A 16,190-nucleotide genomic window follows, 5' to 3' on the forward strand; every position below is an offset into this window, starting at 1 on the left:
AATTTTCACGGATGATGCGAAGACGTGTCTTCCTTTCACCTTTTTTAACTTGTACTATGTGTTCCCGTGTATTTTCAGGTGATGAATTGACTTTCCTTTGAATGTGTTTGTGACGGGTGCCACCGTTGGGGAAGGATACGCGCATCATTTCGCGAACACCTGGTATCATCACTATTTGATAGTGATTCAAAAACACATGCTCATGATATAGTCGGAATCGTACAGTCGACTCTTCTATTGGATATAGAAAGGGTTTTGTCGCTTTATTATTATAACTAATCGTTCACCTCTCACTTGATACACACACATCTGATCATCATGATGGAGGGGCTGTCGGGTAGCCTAGTGGTTAAAGCGTTCGCTCGTCACGCCGAAGACCCGGGTTCGATTCCCGACATGGGTACAATGTGTGAAGCCCATTTCTGGTGTCCCCCGCCGTGATATTGCTGGAATATTGCTAAAAGCGGCGTAAAACCATACTCACTCACTCACTCATCATGATGGAACAATTTGGATCTGTTTCGCCGCTGAACTGTACCCTGGACCAATCAGGGCACTGCCAACGTCGCACAGTTCGATACGACTGACGTTCATTTCGCCGTTGTTGACGGGTCATGTCAATGTCGATGACGTCAAAGATGGCGGTCCTCCCGTGGGGTGGTCACACATGGTCTCCTGCTCTGTGACCTGTCCCCTGTGTGCCCAGCCTGTGGGTATCGCTGAACTAGTCTGGCGACGGTCAACTGGCTTCACCCGACCTTCTAGTAATATCGGTTTGCGTAGCCCCATTCGGCGCCATTCCAAAATCCCCCCATGTCTGTTCCGCTGATAACCTTAACATTTTTCTCGCGTGCCTTGATGAGCTGTGATGTTTTGGCATCCAATAGCTTGCTTTTTATACCCTATATGCATTTGCTATCTTGTACAACATTCAGTACAAATAATTCTTCTCATAAAGCACGGACTTCTAACAGTAAGAGGATGTTGGGTGTGTTTGGAAAACCGTTTTCAGCCTGCTTTCAGTTTCTTTTAGCCAAAGTAAAAAAAATCTACTCACAATTTAACAACATGCACATTCAAACAATCGGTAGTTAATATAGGCCTATTCAAACATTCAGTCATTCGCAGCCAAGGCACAGATGGCTATCACCTAACCTGTGTCATATATCTTGTATATATGGTGTAAGCTGTCTCGCATGTCTGCACCTACCACCACACTTGCGAGTTGGGGAAAGGATGGCCATGTCGTCTAATGTGCTGTGCAGAGTTGCGTCCCATGGTATTGCCAGAATACTTCCATACCCGTGCTCGTTGGCTTCAACAAAGTAGTAAACCCAACTCCTCACAGCCCGTTCGCATCTTCCCGAGGCAAGAGAGTCAACTGACTATACAAAGTCCAGTTTCCACCCTTGCCGAACTAGGCTGGTATTATGGAGTTGGCTGGACTATGCATAGTCCAATCAAAATCGCGCACCGAAATCGAAATCGGTTCGTAAACTGTCGCGCAGATTTCGGTCGATTGCAGGATTTGTAAGGCATGTGCACCGCCAACTCGTTGTCAGCAGATATTTTCCAAATCTTTTCATGTTTTTAATCAAGATGCTCACGTGACTGGATGCATTTCGCGATGTAAGACCCGTTTTATCACAATATAGATCTTGATTATCGATTAGATCGTCCTGACCGGGCGCCACCATTTTGTGTGAAGCAAACGCAAGTGATACGAGAGGTGGAATCTGATTGGTCCATAGAAGAGGCTTAGAAGGGACATAACTCGTAATAGCCACTGGTGGTGCTACGATCGAGCCCAGTATTTCCAGCCTAGTTCGACAACTGGACTTGTAAAGCCAGTTAACTCTCTTGCCTCGGAAAGATGTCCGTTCGTGGAACTCCCTACACTATCGCTGCCACCAGTCACAGTTCCCCAGTGTAATAGGCGACCCAAACCATACTTGGAGTTGAACTCACCTCGCCGTCATGTTTACAAACAAGTGATATTTTGTATGTCAATTTGAATTTCTGTTTCGTTTCAACTATAATGTAATTGGTACAATAAGAATTCTGTAAGTGGGAATTTGGATGTTTTTCCGTTAGTCCGCAATCTCGAACCAATCTGATTAAACAAACGAAAGGTAAATTCATTTCAAAACTCACTATCATGGCATTCCAAAACAGACAGTTATATGAATGTCATTGCATTTGGGGTTAGAGGGCAACTTTAGATTCTTGTAATGGCCGCTTGCACACTGGCGGCAACGAAGATGCCTGGAGGGTAGGCGTAACGCGCTGGGAGGGGCGTTGGTGTAAACGTGTAGTGCCTGCATCATTTTTGGGTTTTCTTCCCCCATTAAACATTATATGGAGGAATGCTGTTTAAAGCTGTGGTAAACATAACTCGTTCACTACATTCGCCATTTCCCCGAGACAAGGGAGTTAACTGACGATACAAGTCAACTCCTAGATGAACATGACCATGAAGCAATTATCTTAACAGACTCCATGGCAGCAATTAAAGCTATAGAAGCTGGCACAAATGGATCCACAGATGACATTGTTTATGAGATATTTAAGCTGGATTCCTTTCTAAACACGAAGTACACTGCAAGCGATGTAGGAATACATAGGAATGAGATCGCATATCATTTGGCCAAATCTGGAGGACAAAATCCTAAGGTTGATGTATGTATTGATGTTTTCGACCAAGCCCCACAGAGTTTGAAACTGTTTTATCGCAATCTAGTTCAACAAGTTCGCAACAATGCTGGGATGCTGGCACTACCGGCCGCGATATGTACAAACTTAGACTATCCGTAAAATCGGTTTACTTGATGAGTTAATTCCGACACCGACTTGGACACTATGGGGAGTGAGTGAGTATGGTTTTACGCCCCAATATTCCAGCAATATCACAGCAGGGGACACCAGAAATTGGCTCCACACATTATACCCATGCGGGGAATCGAACCCGGGTCCTCGGCTTGACGGGCGAACGCTTTAACCACTAGGCTACCCAAAGGCAACTGAACACTGGGCTAAATGCCTACAGGAGTATCATTGATGAGGCGGTCCCTCCTAAATGTGGCCACCGTCATTTTGAAACTACCGAAATATATGTTCTGGGCATAATTACATAAGACAAACTCTCAAAAATGCAGGGGCACGGGTGGCCCAGTCGTCTAAGGCGCCGCGATTCGCTGTGCAGAGTTGCGTCCCTTGGGCACGCCAGAAACCTATGATTGTGGGTTCGAATCCCGGTTCGCCCCGATTATGTTTCCAGGTTTGTCATCACCATACCCGTGCACATTGGATTTCACCGAAGTAGTAAACGTGTGAGACCTGCACCACTTCCAACATTAAACTGAACGCCATTATATAACTGGAATACTGTTCCATGCGGCCTTAAACCCAACTCACTAACTCAGAAGTGTTGTGCTTGATGATAAATCTAGTCCATGTTGTGTTGTGCATTTTATGATGGTTTTCAGAAAAGCGGGCGAGAAGAAGGGGAACAAGATGGAAAAAATCCACCTTTCACAATGCAAATGTTATGGTTTTAAATAGTACCAACACTCCAACTTGAACAGCTGCTCGGCGGGGCTTGATACAGAAAACAAGGTCGACATATTTTCTCATCATCTTCAGACAAGAAGTGAGACTCTAACAATGGCTATTTGTTTTATGCATTTATACCTTACAAAATGAATTGAATATTGGTTCGTCTACACTTGGGGGCATGGGTGGCCCAGTAGTCCAATCCGCCGCAATTCGTTGTACAGAGTTACGTCCCTTTGGCACGCCAGAAACCTATGCTCGTGGGTTCGCCCCGATTATGTTTCTAGGTTTGTCAGCACAATACCCGTGCACGTGGGTTTCACCGAAGTGGTAAACGTCTGCACAACTTCCGTCTTTCCTCCAATCTCATTAAAATCAGATCGTAGTTCTCCCTACCGCTGAACAAAGATCTGAGGACATCCCATTACGGGTCACGTCAGACCGACCTTGCGCGAACTTTGACCGACCAATGGAATGACCAATAAGAAGGCAGCTTTCTCGTGCTTGACGGCACTAATTTCAAATTGGCGACTTCGCTTCGAAACTTATTTTCGATTAAAAATTTGAAACCTTAACAAAAAAAACATTCTGGAATGGCTAATAGATGGTCTAGATTGTAAGGAAACAGTCGTTAAACCCGTATCTATCGTTCGGTATACCCCATGTTAAAGTTTTCGAGGTTGTATGATTAGAAATCACATTCCGACTGTCACTATTATAATCTGGTAAGCGACGCACTGATTGGTCGGTTGAAAAGTCGGTCTGACGTGACCCCTAATGGGATGTCTTCAGATCTTTGTTTAGCGGTAGCGAGAACTAAGGTCTGATTTTAATGAGATTGGTCTTTCCTCCCACATTAAACTGAACGCCATCATATAACTCGAATACTGTTCAAAGCGGCGTTAAACCCAACTTACTCACTAACTCACCCACGCGTTATCAAGGCTAGCACGAACTTAATTCTTATATATAATGAAAAACGGGGTCATGGTAATTCAGCTGTATAGCCTTTGCTCTATATATAATCAGAATATGTATCTTAATATAAAAAATAACAATAATTCTTCGTGAGTTTAACGCAACATACAGACAATGATTCGGTAAGCTAAACATATGTTTATTCCTCTAAATGTTACAATTTTAAACATTCTTTCAGATACATGTACACACATATTGCCTAGATGCTAACAGAACACCATAAAGCTTTTGGTATCACATCACCATGTCGCTTCGCCGTATGTGTATTGCAGATCCTCAGACGGGCAATGGCATGTCGCTCCCCGAAGCAGCTGTAAAATCCCTTCCTTACATGTTTATACCGGTCATTAAATTACCTTGTCCTTCGAATATTCAACCAGTTATGTAGTAACGCTTGACAGTAACGTTACTTGGCTATATATCATCGTGTAGGCTGATATTACCCGAGAAAATTTATTTCGTTATAATTATCATGTGAAAGACATTGAAGCCTAGCTATGGAACCTGCGTTTATTGCTCTGAGGACGGGGAATAACGGAAAGCTATTTTGTGGTGACGTCACAATGTGTCTGATATGGATGTATGAATAATTAACCAAGGGCTTTAAGGTCGACACAGCTTAGTTAAAGGTTGTTTCTACGAATGTGTTGATGTTTTTCCCAGTTAATTACTGAAACGAATTTTAGAAATACGGTCGTTCGGTTAGACATGTTGCTACTTTAAGAGAGCTACCTAACATGGACTTACACAGAATATACATACACAATGACATCTCATTCTCCCCATGGCTGTAACATATATTTATCTAGCTTACAGACATACAGCGTTATAATTCAGGATCATAGTCATCTTTATCCGAACACGATATTACATGCAAGTACACGGTGTTTGCGATCAAAGATTGTCTTTCCACATTGCTTGGTTATACCATTTTCGGTACCGTCCGGTTGATTTCTTCTAAATTCTTGACGCCATTTTTGTCCTTGAATCAACACTTTGATTCTTTATTAAATATCAGCTTATTGCCATATGTACCATGGCGATAACCTCTGACCTTGCTCGGTCGACCTTCACCTAAACGTAACGTCTGATGGCATTACTGGCAGTTTGGCAACCATTCCACAACTGCGACCTCTTCATCCTTGAACCTTCCTCAGTACAAAGGACTTCATGACTGCGTCAGGGCAACGTCGATGTAACGAGGTCAGGGGTGACGAGGTCAGAGGTTACACGTCAAAGTAGGTGACCTGAGTGGCTGTGATTGCTCCACAGAAGCTCAATATGGCGGCGGCGACAATGACAGCGGTGGTGCTGCCGACGGCGTGGATGATACTGCCGATGGACACTGAGAGAAGAAACTGGGCTAGGAATACCATGCTGCTTATCAGTGCTACGTCAGTTCCGAGACCACGCACCTGTTCGTCCTGGGGACGGTTGAACTGAAACAAGAAGGGACAGTGAGTGAGTATATGTTTTTACGCCGCTTTTAGCAATATTCCAGCAATATCACGGCGGGGTCACCAGAATGGGCTTTACAAATTGAACCCATTTAGGGAATCGAAACCGGGTCTTCGGCGTGTCGAGTGAATGCTTTAACTACTAGGCTACCCGACCGCCCCATATGAAGGAAGAGCTACAGATAAGTCACAATCTCATTAAATCATTTTACTCCGATATGAAACCTCTCTGCGGGATGGACCGAGGCTTCTAAATTCGGTGGTATGGGTGAACGAAGCATCCAAAATATGCTTGAGTTCTGTATCTCGAAAATGAATATAATTGGGAAGTTCAGAAAGCAAAAACATAAACCCGCGCTATTAAATTGTTCTGCATGCTTTGTCTGTTTCTGAGCGTCAAAACATCAACACCTTTTACATATCTAGAGGTTGTACTATCGAGGGTAGCAATTTGCTGTGCAGAGTTACATCCCTTGGGCACACCAGAAACCCATGATTGTGTGTTCGAATCCCGATTCGCACCGATTAAGTTTCTAGCCGTGTCATCACCATACCCGTGCTCGTGGTAAACATCTGAGTATTCCTCCCACACTAAACTTACATGCCCTGATATAACTGGACAACTGTAGAGTTAAACCCAACTCACTCACCCACTCACTCATTCACCACTCCAAATTAACATAAACACTTGTCTTTTGCTGATCGAAAATATCCTATGCCATATTTATAAAAATTGCTTCCTTGAAGCTATGCAACTGACATACACAATTATGAATCCAGAACCATGCAAACGCACACTGTACGCATCATGAACATCGATCCTTTGAAACTGCCTTATCCTAAATTTGTCTTTTTTTAGATAGTACCACGTGAGGGAAATATAACCGAGGAACATTTTCATCTAAATGATATTTGGCTGTTTCTTGTGTATTATTATCTCGTCAACATCATATAGCTGGAATACTGCGGCGTTCACTGACAACTAGCTCTCTGATTATTTTTTATAAATCTCAATTACTCTCTCTCTCTCTCTCGCTCTCTCTCTCTCTCTCTCTCGAACTCTCTCGAACGAACGAACGAACGAAGATCCGAGGTAATACATGCACAGCGCCGGACATGACAAAGTGTATACCATGGATCGTCGTGGTTTACCGTGTTAAAAATGCAACAATCGCTATACGAATTCCCGAGATCTATGGAAAATGACATCACAAACGATATTTATTTTATCGACTTCCTTGGCTGCTATTTTCACAGTTCTAAAATTATCTCTTTGCCTGAAAATTGATTCAACCTCACATACACATTGCCAAGAAGACGTCGATCAGTTTTAATTCTATAACAGGTTTCTTTTTATAAACAACATGGCTTCAATATCCGTTGTTCATTTGAGTACTTCCCTTCGCTCTTTGACGTAACAAGTTCTCCATTATCCCCTTTGTAAGAATTCTACCGTGTATTGATCGACCAGTCCTGACTTCACTTCCCTCCCAATCGCGTATTGTCAATAACAGTAATTCTGATGTAAGTCGTCACCGCTGACGCGTCCTCCGCGGGACTATTTGGCATATCGGAGAAGAATTACGTCCCTATAACTGCGAAGAAAGGTTCAGATCTGTGGGTCTAAATTAAGGGAGTAGGATCGCTGAAATCAAGCCTTGATTCCCTTCACGTAATCCTCCTCCGTAATCGCTACAATCCAACCGGATGGCATGAATTCCAAGTGCCTTTTTTGGCCTGACCTTATCACCACACCACCACGCGGAGTGATAAATACAAACGAATTTCAGCGTTGCCGTTATTGGCTGAGAGGTCGTTAAATCGACAGACTCCGTCACTAGCCAGGCAGTAATTTAATGAAGGAATACAAACGGGTTTTGAACAAGGCAGGTATGACGTTTACTGGATTTAGGGACAATTTGGACACATGTTATGATGTGAGGGGGAAATTGATTCAAATTACGACTTGCCATCAAACCTGAAGTCTCACAAAATATCGCCCTGACAGACGTGACGATGCGATACCCAAACATCGCACGTTCACTTAGGTCTAGAGGCTTCACCACAGAGCCATTAGCAAATATTTAAGCGTATCAAATTGTCACCCTTCAAAGGATTCAAAACGATACATCAAATATAGTATGATAGCTTTTATCGCTGTCGTAGAGATTCCGATTTCATTTAAAGTCCAAGAATAAACTTCTGACCTTCATGAAAAGCATTCCGACATTAACTGGTGATATATCGTTCCCGCACGTTTTGATATAAAGATATTGCATGATGAAATTTCAAAAATATAAACCCCAATAGAATGAAGATGAATATTCTCACCAATCCGATTTGCCATTAATTAGTTTTCTTTATGTAGATTCCTTCAGCATCCTTTCAAATCTATTACAGCGGAATTGCCAATTTTGCTGAAAATGTTTTTCTACGTCGAACCAGATATGATATTAGTTCTGAAATTGAATCTTAAGTAGCTCCTTTCATTACCAAAGTGTTAGTAATATATACTTGACAAACATGTTCTCGTATTAACTAGAAACATATTCTACACAGAGAAAATAATGAAACGAAGCATTTGTCTGCATTGTAATATGTATTTCGAATGTAAACACATGCAAGATCTGTTTTGATCTAAACGTGTTTAGGAATGTGTTTTTAAATCATAAACGTATTACACATTTGGTGAATTCTATCTAACTTGTTTAGGGTCTACCAACGAAATGAGCTCTCTTCTTACAGCCTGAACACAACCTGAACTAAACATCCCCTTAATCTAAACATGTTTAGAATTTAAACATGTTAACGACAAAGGGTATGTCATTGTGTTTTATCCTTATAATTTGAACGTGTTTAGAATTGAAACGTGTTTAAATAAAGTGCATATCATTGGGCATTATGTCAAATATGGATAAGATGTATACTAGTGAGTGAGTGAGTTGGGTTTAACGCCGCTTTTAACAGTATTCCAGTTATATCGCGGCGTGTCAGCTTAATGTGGGAGGAAAGCCCGAAGTGATGCAGGTCTCAGACGTTTAACACTTCGGTGAAACCCACGAGCACGGGTATGGTGCTGACAAACCTAGAAACATAATCGGGACGAACCGGGATTCGAACCCACGATCATAGGTTCCTGGCGTGTCCAAGGGACGCAACTCTGCACAGCGAATCGCGGCGCTTTAGACGACTGGGCCACCCGTGCCACCAGATGTATACTAGTATATATTGAAATCAGACATACTTGTTGCAGTGTATGACCCTTTATTGCATGTTGAAATTACCATAATCTTCCTAGCACGTCATCAGTGAACATTTTTAGTGTAACCGTCAATCGTTTCTCTGATGATGATGTTGATGTTGAGCTCCACTCGCGAAATAACTTGTTTCCTCCAAATGGCCCAGACACATGTAACGTTATTCCGATCCTAATAATGTTTGCTTCTCCTCGTTTTAATAAAGTTTTGTAAAGTCATGGGATGATATCACCTGTTTCAAGTATAGATTCTAGTTAAAGCACTTTAATACAATACCTATACAGATAGTACGATACTGCCCACATGATAATATTAACAAGTAGAAAGATAAATGCTAGCAATGACGCTGTACAAGTTCGTGTGACGTTAAGGGGCGGTGGGGTAGCCTCGTGGTTAAAATAGTCCAGCAATATCACGGACACAAGAAATGGGCTTCACACAGGGTAAAAAGCGGCGTAACACATACTCACTCACTCACTCACTCACTCGTATGTTGTTAAATGATCCTCTATTTTCTAAACACGGTATATAATGGATCCCAACGAACCGGAATTGGCGTTTTTTATCCAACATCCAACGTATGATAATTGTCCCTTCTGAGAAATATAATACATGTTTATTGCACTGGAAGAAATTGTGTTAGTGTCAATAGTTTAGTTAAACAGCGAAAATGATTTCAATGACAATCAGAAACCTTTCTCTGTTTTTGCCGCATGGTCCTTATATTAACACCATTGACGTTACTTTAAATCTGGTCGACAACATTTGAGGAAATGATCGCCCGTAAAGCAGTCTCGGCAATGTGAGTTATGGTAATGCGATGTTTGACCTCATTAATATTGACTGATTTCGCTGTCTGTCCCACCAAACAGACCCTTCTTTATGGGAGGCTGTCTGTAAACCTGATCTGAGGGCCATCAAGAACAGAAGTCCATGTTATCAACATGCAACAGGCCGATAACTAATGCGGCGTTGTATAAATCGCAACCAGTGTTTACTAGTACTAGGCATCTTCCCGAGGCAATGGAATTAATTGACTTTAAAATCCCAGTTTTCACCCTTGCCGAACTAGGCTGGAATTATAGAGTTATATTTTGGCTGGACAAACGAGTCTATGCAGAGTCCAATCAACATCGCGTAACGATGTCGATTTCCGGTTCGTAAACAGGATTTGCAAAGCAGGTGTCAACAGATATTAACCAAATCTTTTCATGTTTTTAATCAAGGTGCTCACGTGATTTGATGCACTTCGCGATGTAAGATCCGTTTTATCACAATAAAGATCTTGATTATCGGTCAGATCGTCTTGACTTGGCGCCGCCATTTTGTTTGAAGCAAATGCAACCGATACGAGGGGTGGAATCTGATTGGTCCATAGGAGAGGCTAAGAAGGGACATAACTCGTTATAGCCGCTGGTGGCGCTACGATCAAGACCAGGAATTCCAGCCGAGTTCGGCAAGGACTGGACTTTTACAGTCAGTTAACTCCCTTGCCTCGGGAAGATGATACTAGTTGACCAAATGGTTAAAGCGTTGGCTCGAGTTTGATTCCCCATATGGGTACGATATGTGAAGCTCAATTCCGGTGTCCCCCGCTGTCATGCCTGGAGTATGCAAAATATAGGTTTCCCCATTCACTCGTCATTACGTCACGGTAGGGTATACACTATGTTCTTCCATCACCCGTAAATACATAGTCCGGTCTGCAGTGTAGTCGTTATATTTAGCCAACGAATCAGGAGAGGTCCAGTGAGGAAGCCGACCAATGATTGCCTAGTTTATATCGCACCAATGGCAATGTTTCTCGCATGACATCGAATGCAACATGTGTCACAGTCTTGTGGTACCTGCTCTACACATTGTTTCAATGTCAGACGATGGTAGGGTTCTCACCAAAATCATTCAGTGAGTTACATACAGCACGGTCGTCTCTCCGCAGTTCGTTGTGCGGAGTTGCGTCCCTTACGCGTGCCAGAACCCAATGAATCGTATTCCTAGTTCGCCCTGATTATGTTTCTAGGTTTGTCAGCATCATAACCTTTCTATTGGGTTTCAGCAAAGTGGTAAATGTCTAAGACCGACATCACTTCAGGCTTTCTCCAACATCAAGCTGACACCCCGTGATATAACTGAAATACTGTTCAAAGCGGCGTTAAACTCAACTCACTACGTTTATAATAAGAGTAGGGGGCGGTGGGGTAGCCTGGTGGTAAAAGCGTTCGCTCGGCACGCCTAATGCCCGGGGTTCGATTCTCCACATGAGTACCATGTGTGAAGCCCATTCTGGTGTCCCCCGCCGTGATATTGCTGGAATATTGCTAAAAGCCGTGTAAAACCATATTCACTCACTCGCTTATCAATGAATTACAACCAGGAAAATACTCCGCCTAATCTCACCCTAGGTCATCACCAAGTAGCCAATCACGGATCTGGAATTTGATCTCACATGCATACTAGTTATCTGGGGTAAGAATCCGTACTTTGCCACAGCTCGCTAAAATTAAAATATTTTCAAGTTATGTAATGAAGCCAATTGCCAGGAAATTAGCAAGGGTTAACCACCAATTAGTTCTTTCCCCGAAGGGGCGGTCGGGTAGCCTGGTGGTTAAAGCGTTCGCTCGTCACGCCGAAGACCCGGGTTCGATTCCCGACATGGGTACAATGTGTGAAGCCCATTTCTGGTGTCCCCCGCCGTGATATTGCTGGAATATTGCTAAAAGCGGCGTAAACCCATACTCACTCACTCTTTCCCAAAAATCCGATATATATATACTTCATATACTTCATACTTCCTGCCATACGGAAACCTATTTATACAGCAATATTTGACAGGCGTTTTATGTCCTGATCATAACCTTTTCTTACTGGCTGTGCATCTTGCGCCTGGTGCGGTCATTATTTTATGATATATATCGAGCGGCTGTCGCACATGCTGACCAGACGGACACTGAAGCCAGACAGATGGAATGGATACCCCTGTGTGGACCAATTGGTCAGATCAAATGTGGTCATGTGTGTTCGCGTACAACCACATGGGAGTCAGTCGAAGCCTCGGGTCTTTAGGGGTGAAAGTCACCTTCGAGGGGTTCCGAATACAGAGAATATTCTGGATGTGTTTTGTCAGTGAACTGCAACGTTGTACCTTGAGCGCTTGAACACTTTTTTTACATTTTGAATAGAAATATGGTTTTCTCCCTAAATTGATAATTTTGTTTGGATAAATTGAACCCCGTTAATCCGAATGATATGAAGCGTAAGGCGAAGCTTCTGAACCGGTGTCTGGATTAACGAGGCTACACTGTATGTTTTTTCCGGATTTGCATCTGACATTCACTTTTTATGTCTAGAATTAAAAAAATAATAATTAATGTGAGGTTTGGAAGAATCGTGAAGGTTTCGGATGAGAAATGAGTGCCGTTGAGATGAGAGTCGGCTTATCTAACAAGAGTAAACTATGACTAGGAGCATGTATGTAAGTTCACATGTGTTGTGCTACCGGTAGGGCGGGGTCTGCTGACCACCTTTGCGCACACCTGGTGCAGATGATTTTTAGTGATCTATTCATATAATTGTCACCGTTATTTTGCCTTTTTGCGCCTTATGGATTCTGTTTCGGCGGATAATCGAGACTGAATATTTTTTGGCGTTGACGTTTTATATAACTGTTTTAACGAACACCTAGTGTCATCATTGAAAGTGTATGATTTCTATGAATTAGTTGCTGCCGTTGTTTTTTAAAAAAATGTTTCTTTTAATGTGACTTATATGAGTATGTATACCCATATCATATTTTGCCGCGAACAGCTCCCCCCTCCCTCACTCACTCACTCATACCCCTAAAGCATTGATGTCTGTTTACTTATCAACAGTTATAAGGACTCGTCTCAAACAGCTGTTTTCAAAGAGTGTGTGAGTGAACTGGATTTTACGCCGCTTTTGGCAATATTCCATGAATATCACGTCGGGTACACCAGAAATGGGCTTCACGTTGTACCCATGTGGGGAATCGAACCCAGGGCTTCGGCGTGACGAGCAAACGTTTTCACAACTAGCTTACCCCAACACCCCTTTTCAAAGATGATTGGAACACGGAAATGCCTATTTTAAGGAGACACGCAGTTAACAAGTTATATGTGTTTTTAAAAAATAGGACTGGAAACTCCAACATATGCTGGACAAACTAGTACATACATTTAATGATCGATATTTAATATTTCCAAATCGCGATACTGTATGTGGCAGGTTCCCATGTGGTACAAATGATAAAGAGAAGATAGTGTTCACCACTCTTTATTGGCTGAGTCCTTCGTAACATTAAATGTGTTCTGAAGAGTAAAATAAATATACTCTTTAGTGATAATAAAGCAAATAAATCAATTTTTTTTTAAAGTTTTGAAAAGTATTCAAACATTCATAATGTTCACCCAAATCATCCCCAATAAAGGTTACATTTCATTTTGAAACAAGGATTTCTCCTTAAATTTAACTCCCTACAAAATTCACATTTACGGTAAATAAACATTTTCTTTGACTTATATTTACGCAACAAAGAATAGTTATACCATTTAGGTGATATAACAATACTTGAAAACATTACAAATACTTCCAGCATATATTTTGAGCACTCAAAGAAGATTGAAAATCGAACAACACGCTCTTTGAAAAATGCAAAATGAATTATCAGTAAAGTTGACGTATTTCCAAAACTTGCATTTACGACATGATAATATATTAAACAAAAAACAGTATTTCATACCTGAAGATTAGTGCTCAGCCGCTAACTCTCTGCAACACACAGAAATTCTCACACATTTGACCATCGCGGGTCACTCACGCTCATCGCAGGAGCTCGCAATACACAACAGGGAGTTATCATTATTTTGGAGCACAGTACATATACCAAAACGGCTTGATCAAACCGGCAAACTAAAATATGTCTTTCTTGGCATAAATGAAATTAATTATGTTATTTCAGATTCAAATGTCATATCAACCACCATGAACATTGTATTATAATATACCCACTTCTCTTAAACTTTCATGTAAGTAGGCATCCAATTGATTTCTATAATTTGTTAGCAGAGTTGAAACATAGGAATAGTTTGTTTTGATGAAAATACCACAACGTCAATATTTTGTGTGTTAATAATGAAAATAAATAGATTGTTGATGTGTTTACTAAATAAATAATTTCTTGGATACATCTGGGGAAAAATAGATTGCTCTAACCCCCACCCCAAAACCCATAAAAATCACATGAATGCTCCTTAATCATTTTCTATTTTTTTACCAACGTCGGTGACGTTGACGGACATAGTCACCTATTGACGTTCCCGGTTTCAATTGAATTCCCACTCGTCAAGCACACATCAAGTTTATTTCCTTATATGTCAGTGACAGTGGAATAACTCGAACCAAGAGTCGAATGATCTCTTATCGTCTTGATTTTTCGTCTTAAGTACGTTGATATATCTGTGATCGAAGGTTCAAGCCGACATATGATCTTTGTTCAATACAGTCCCTCTATTTTCACGCCTTCGTGTTGCCATTGTGTGGCGTACCGTCATGTACAGCGCTCGCGCCGTGATATAAAAGCCGACATGGATAAAAGCGGACGTCATCATTATTGATTACTTACAGAGTAGAAGTAAATATTGTGAGGATGGCTTATTTATCACTTCTAGGTAAAACGCCAGGTCTGTTGTCATAAATTGCCTTCCGATAGTAAACACTAAGCGAGACACGAGAGCATTTGATCTCTGATAATGGCCTTTGGGTATACTATTGGGGCTTGGCTGAAGGGTCACGTTCGTTCATTCTGTCGTGGTACATGTATCTTACGCTGGCCGTATGATTGTTTGTATTGGCTGATAATTCAACGCTAATGGGAATTATTTTTCGAAAATGATGCTTGAATTGCCGAAATGCCGCAAAAATATATACATTGATGGATCTTGGAATTTTGTATCTTGTTTTCTATGTGTTCGGTCTGATTTTGGTGTGAAATGAAAGAAACTTCTTCTTTTTTAAACCACCCTTTGTAATAGAATGGTATTCCTTAATTGTGCAATCTACCAATAGTGAGTGAAATGCTTTTACGCCGCTTTTAGCAATATTCCAGCAATATCTTGGCGGGGGACACCATGGGCCTCACACATTGTACCAATGTGGGGAATAGAATCCGTTCTTTCGGCTCGATGAGCGATGACCTACCCCACCGCCCCGCAATCTCCCAATAGCTGGGTTGGCAACAGTGGCGTTACCTGACATCCACCTTGAACTTTTACGGTACCTGATGACAGTGGCGTTACCTGACGTCCACCATGAACGTTTACAGTACCTGATGACAGTGGCGTTACCTGACGTCCACCTTGAACGTTTACAGTACCTGATGACAGTGGCGTTACCTGACGTCCACCATGAACTTGTACAGTACCTGATGACAGTGGCGTTACCTGACGTCCACCTTGAACTTGTACAGTACCTGATGACAGTGGCGTTACCTGACGTCCACCTTGAACTTTTACAGTACCTGATGACAGTGGCGTTACCTGACGTCCACCTTGAACGTTTACAGTACCTGATGACAGTGGCGTTACCTGACGTCCACCATGAACTTGTACAGTACCTGATGACAGTGGCGTTACCTGACATCCACCTTGAACTTTTACGGTACCTGATGACAGTGGCGTTACCTGACGTCCACCATGAACGTTTACAGTACCTGATGACAGTGGCGTTACCTGACGTCCACCTTGAACGTTTACAGTACCTGATGACAGTGGCGTTACCTGACGTCCACCATGAACTTGTACAGTACCTGATGACAGTGGCGTTACCTGACGTCCACCTTGAACTTTTACAGTACCTGATGACAGTGGCGTTACCTGACGTCCACCTTGAACTTTTACAGTACCTGATGACAGTGGCGTTACCTGACGTCCAC

General features: G+C 42.1%; 1 protein-coding gene across 1 annotated transcript in view; it reads right to left on the bottom strand.

Moving 5' to 3' along the window:
* Positions 1–4,653: 4,653 nt before the first annotated feature.
* LOC124135925 (proton-associated sugar transporter A-like) overlaps positions 4,654–16,190 on the bottom strand; it is a 34,381-nt gene continuing 22,844 nt past the window's right edge. The window contains exon 4 of the mRNA XM_046501617.2: positions 4,654–5,969. Coding sequence (XP_046357573.1) covers positions 5,757–5,969 — 213 coding nt within the window. The 3' untranslated portion in view covers positions 4,654–5,756. The remainder of the gene's footprint in view (positions 5,970–16,190) is intronic.

The sequence above is a fragment of the Haliotis rufescens genome, unplaced genomic scaffold, assembly GCF_023055435.1.
Source record: "Haliotis rufescens isolate VD_foot unplaced genomic scaffold, xgHalRufe1.0.p SCAF_4, whole genome shotgun sequence".
Taxonomy (NCBI): domain Eukaryota; kingdom Metazoa; phylum Mollusca; class Gastropoda; order Lepetellida; family Haliotidae; genus Haliotis; species Haliotis rufescens.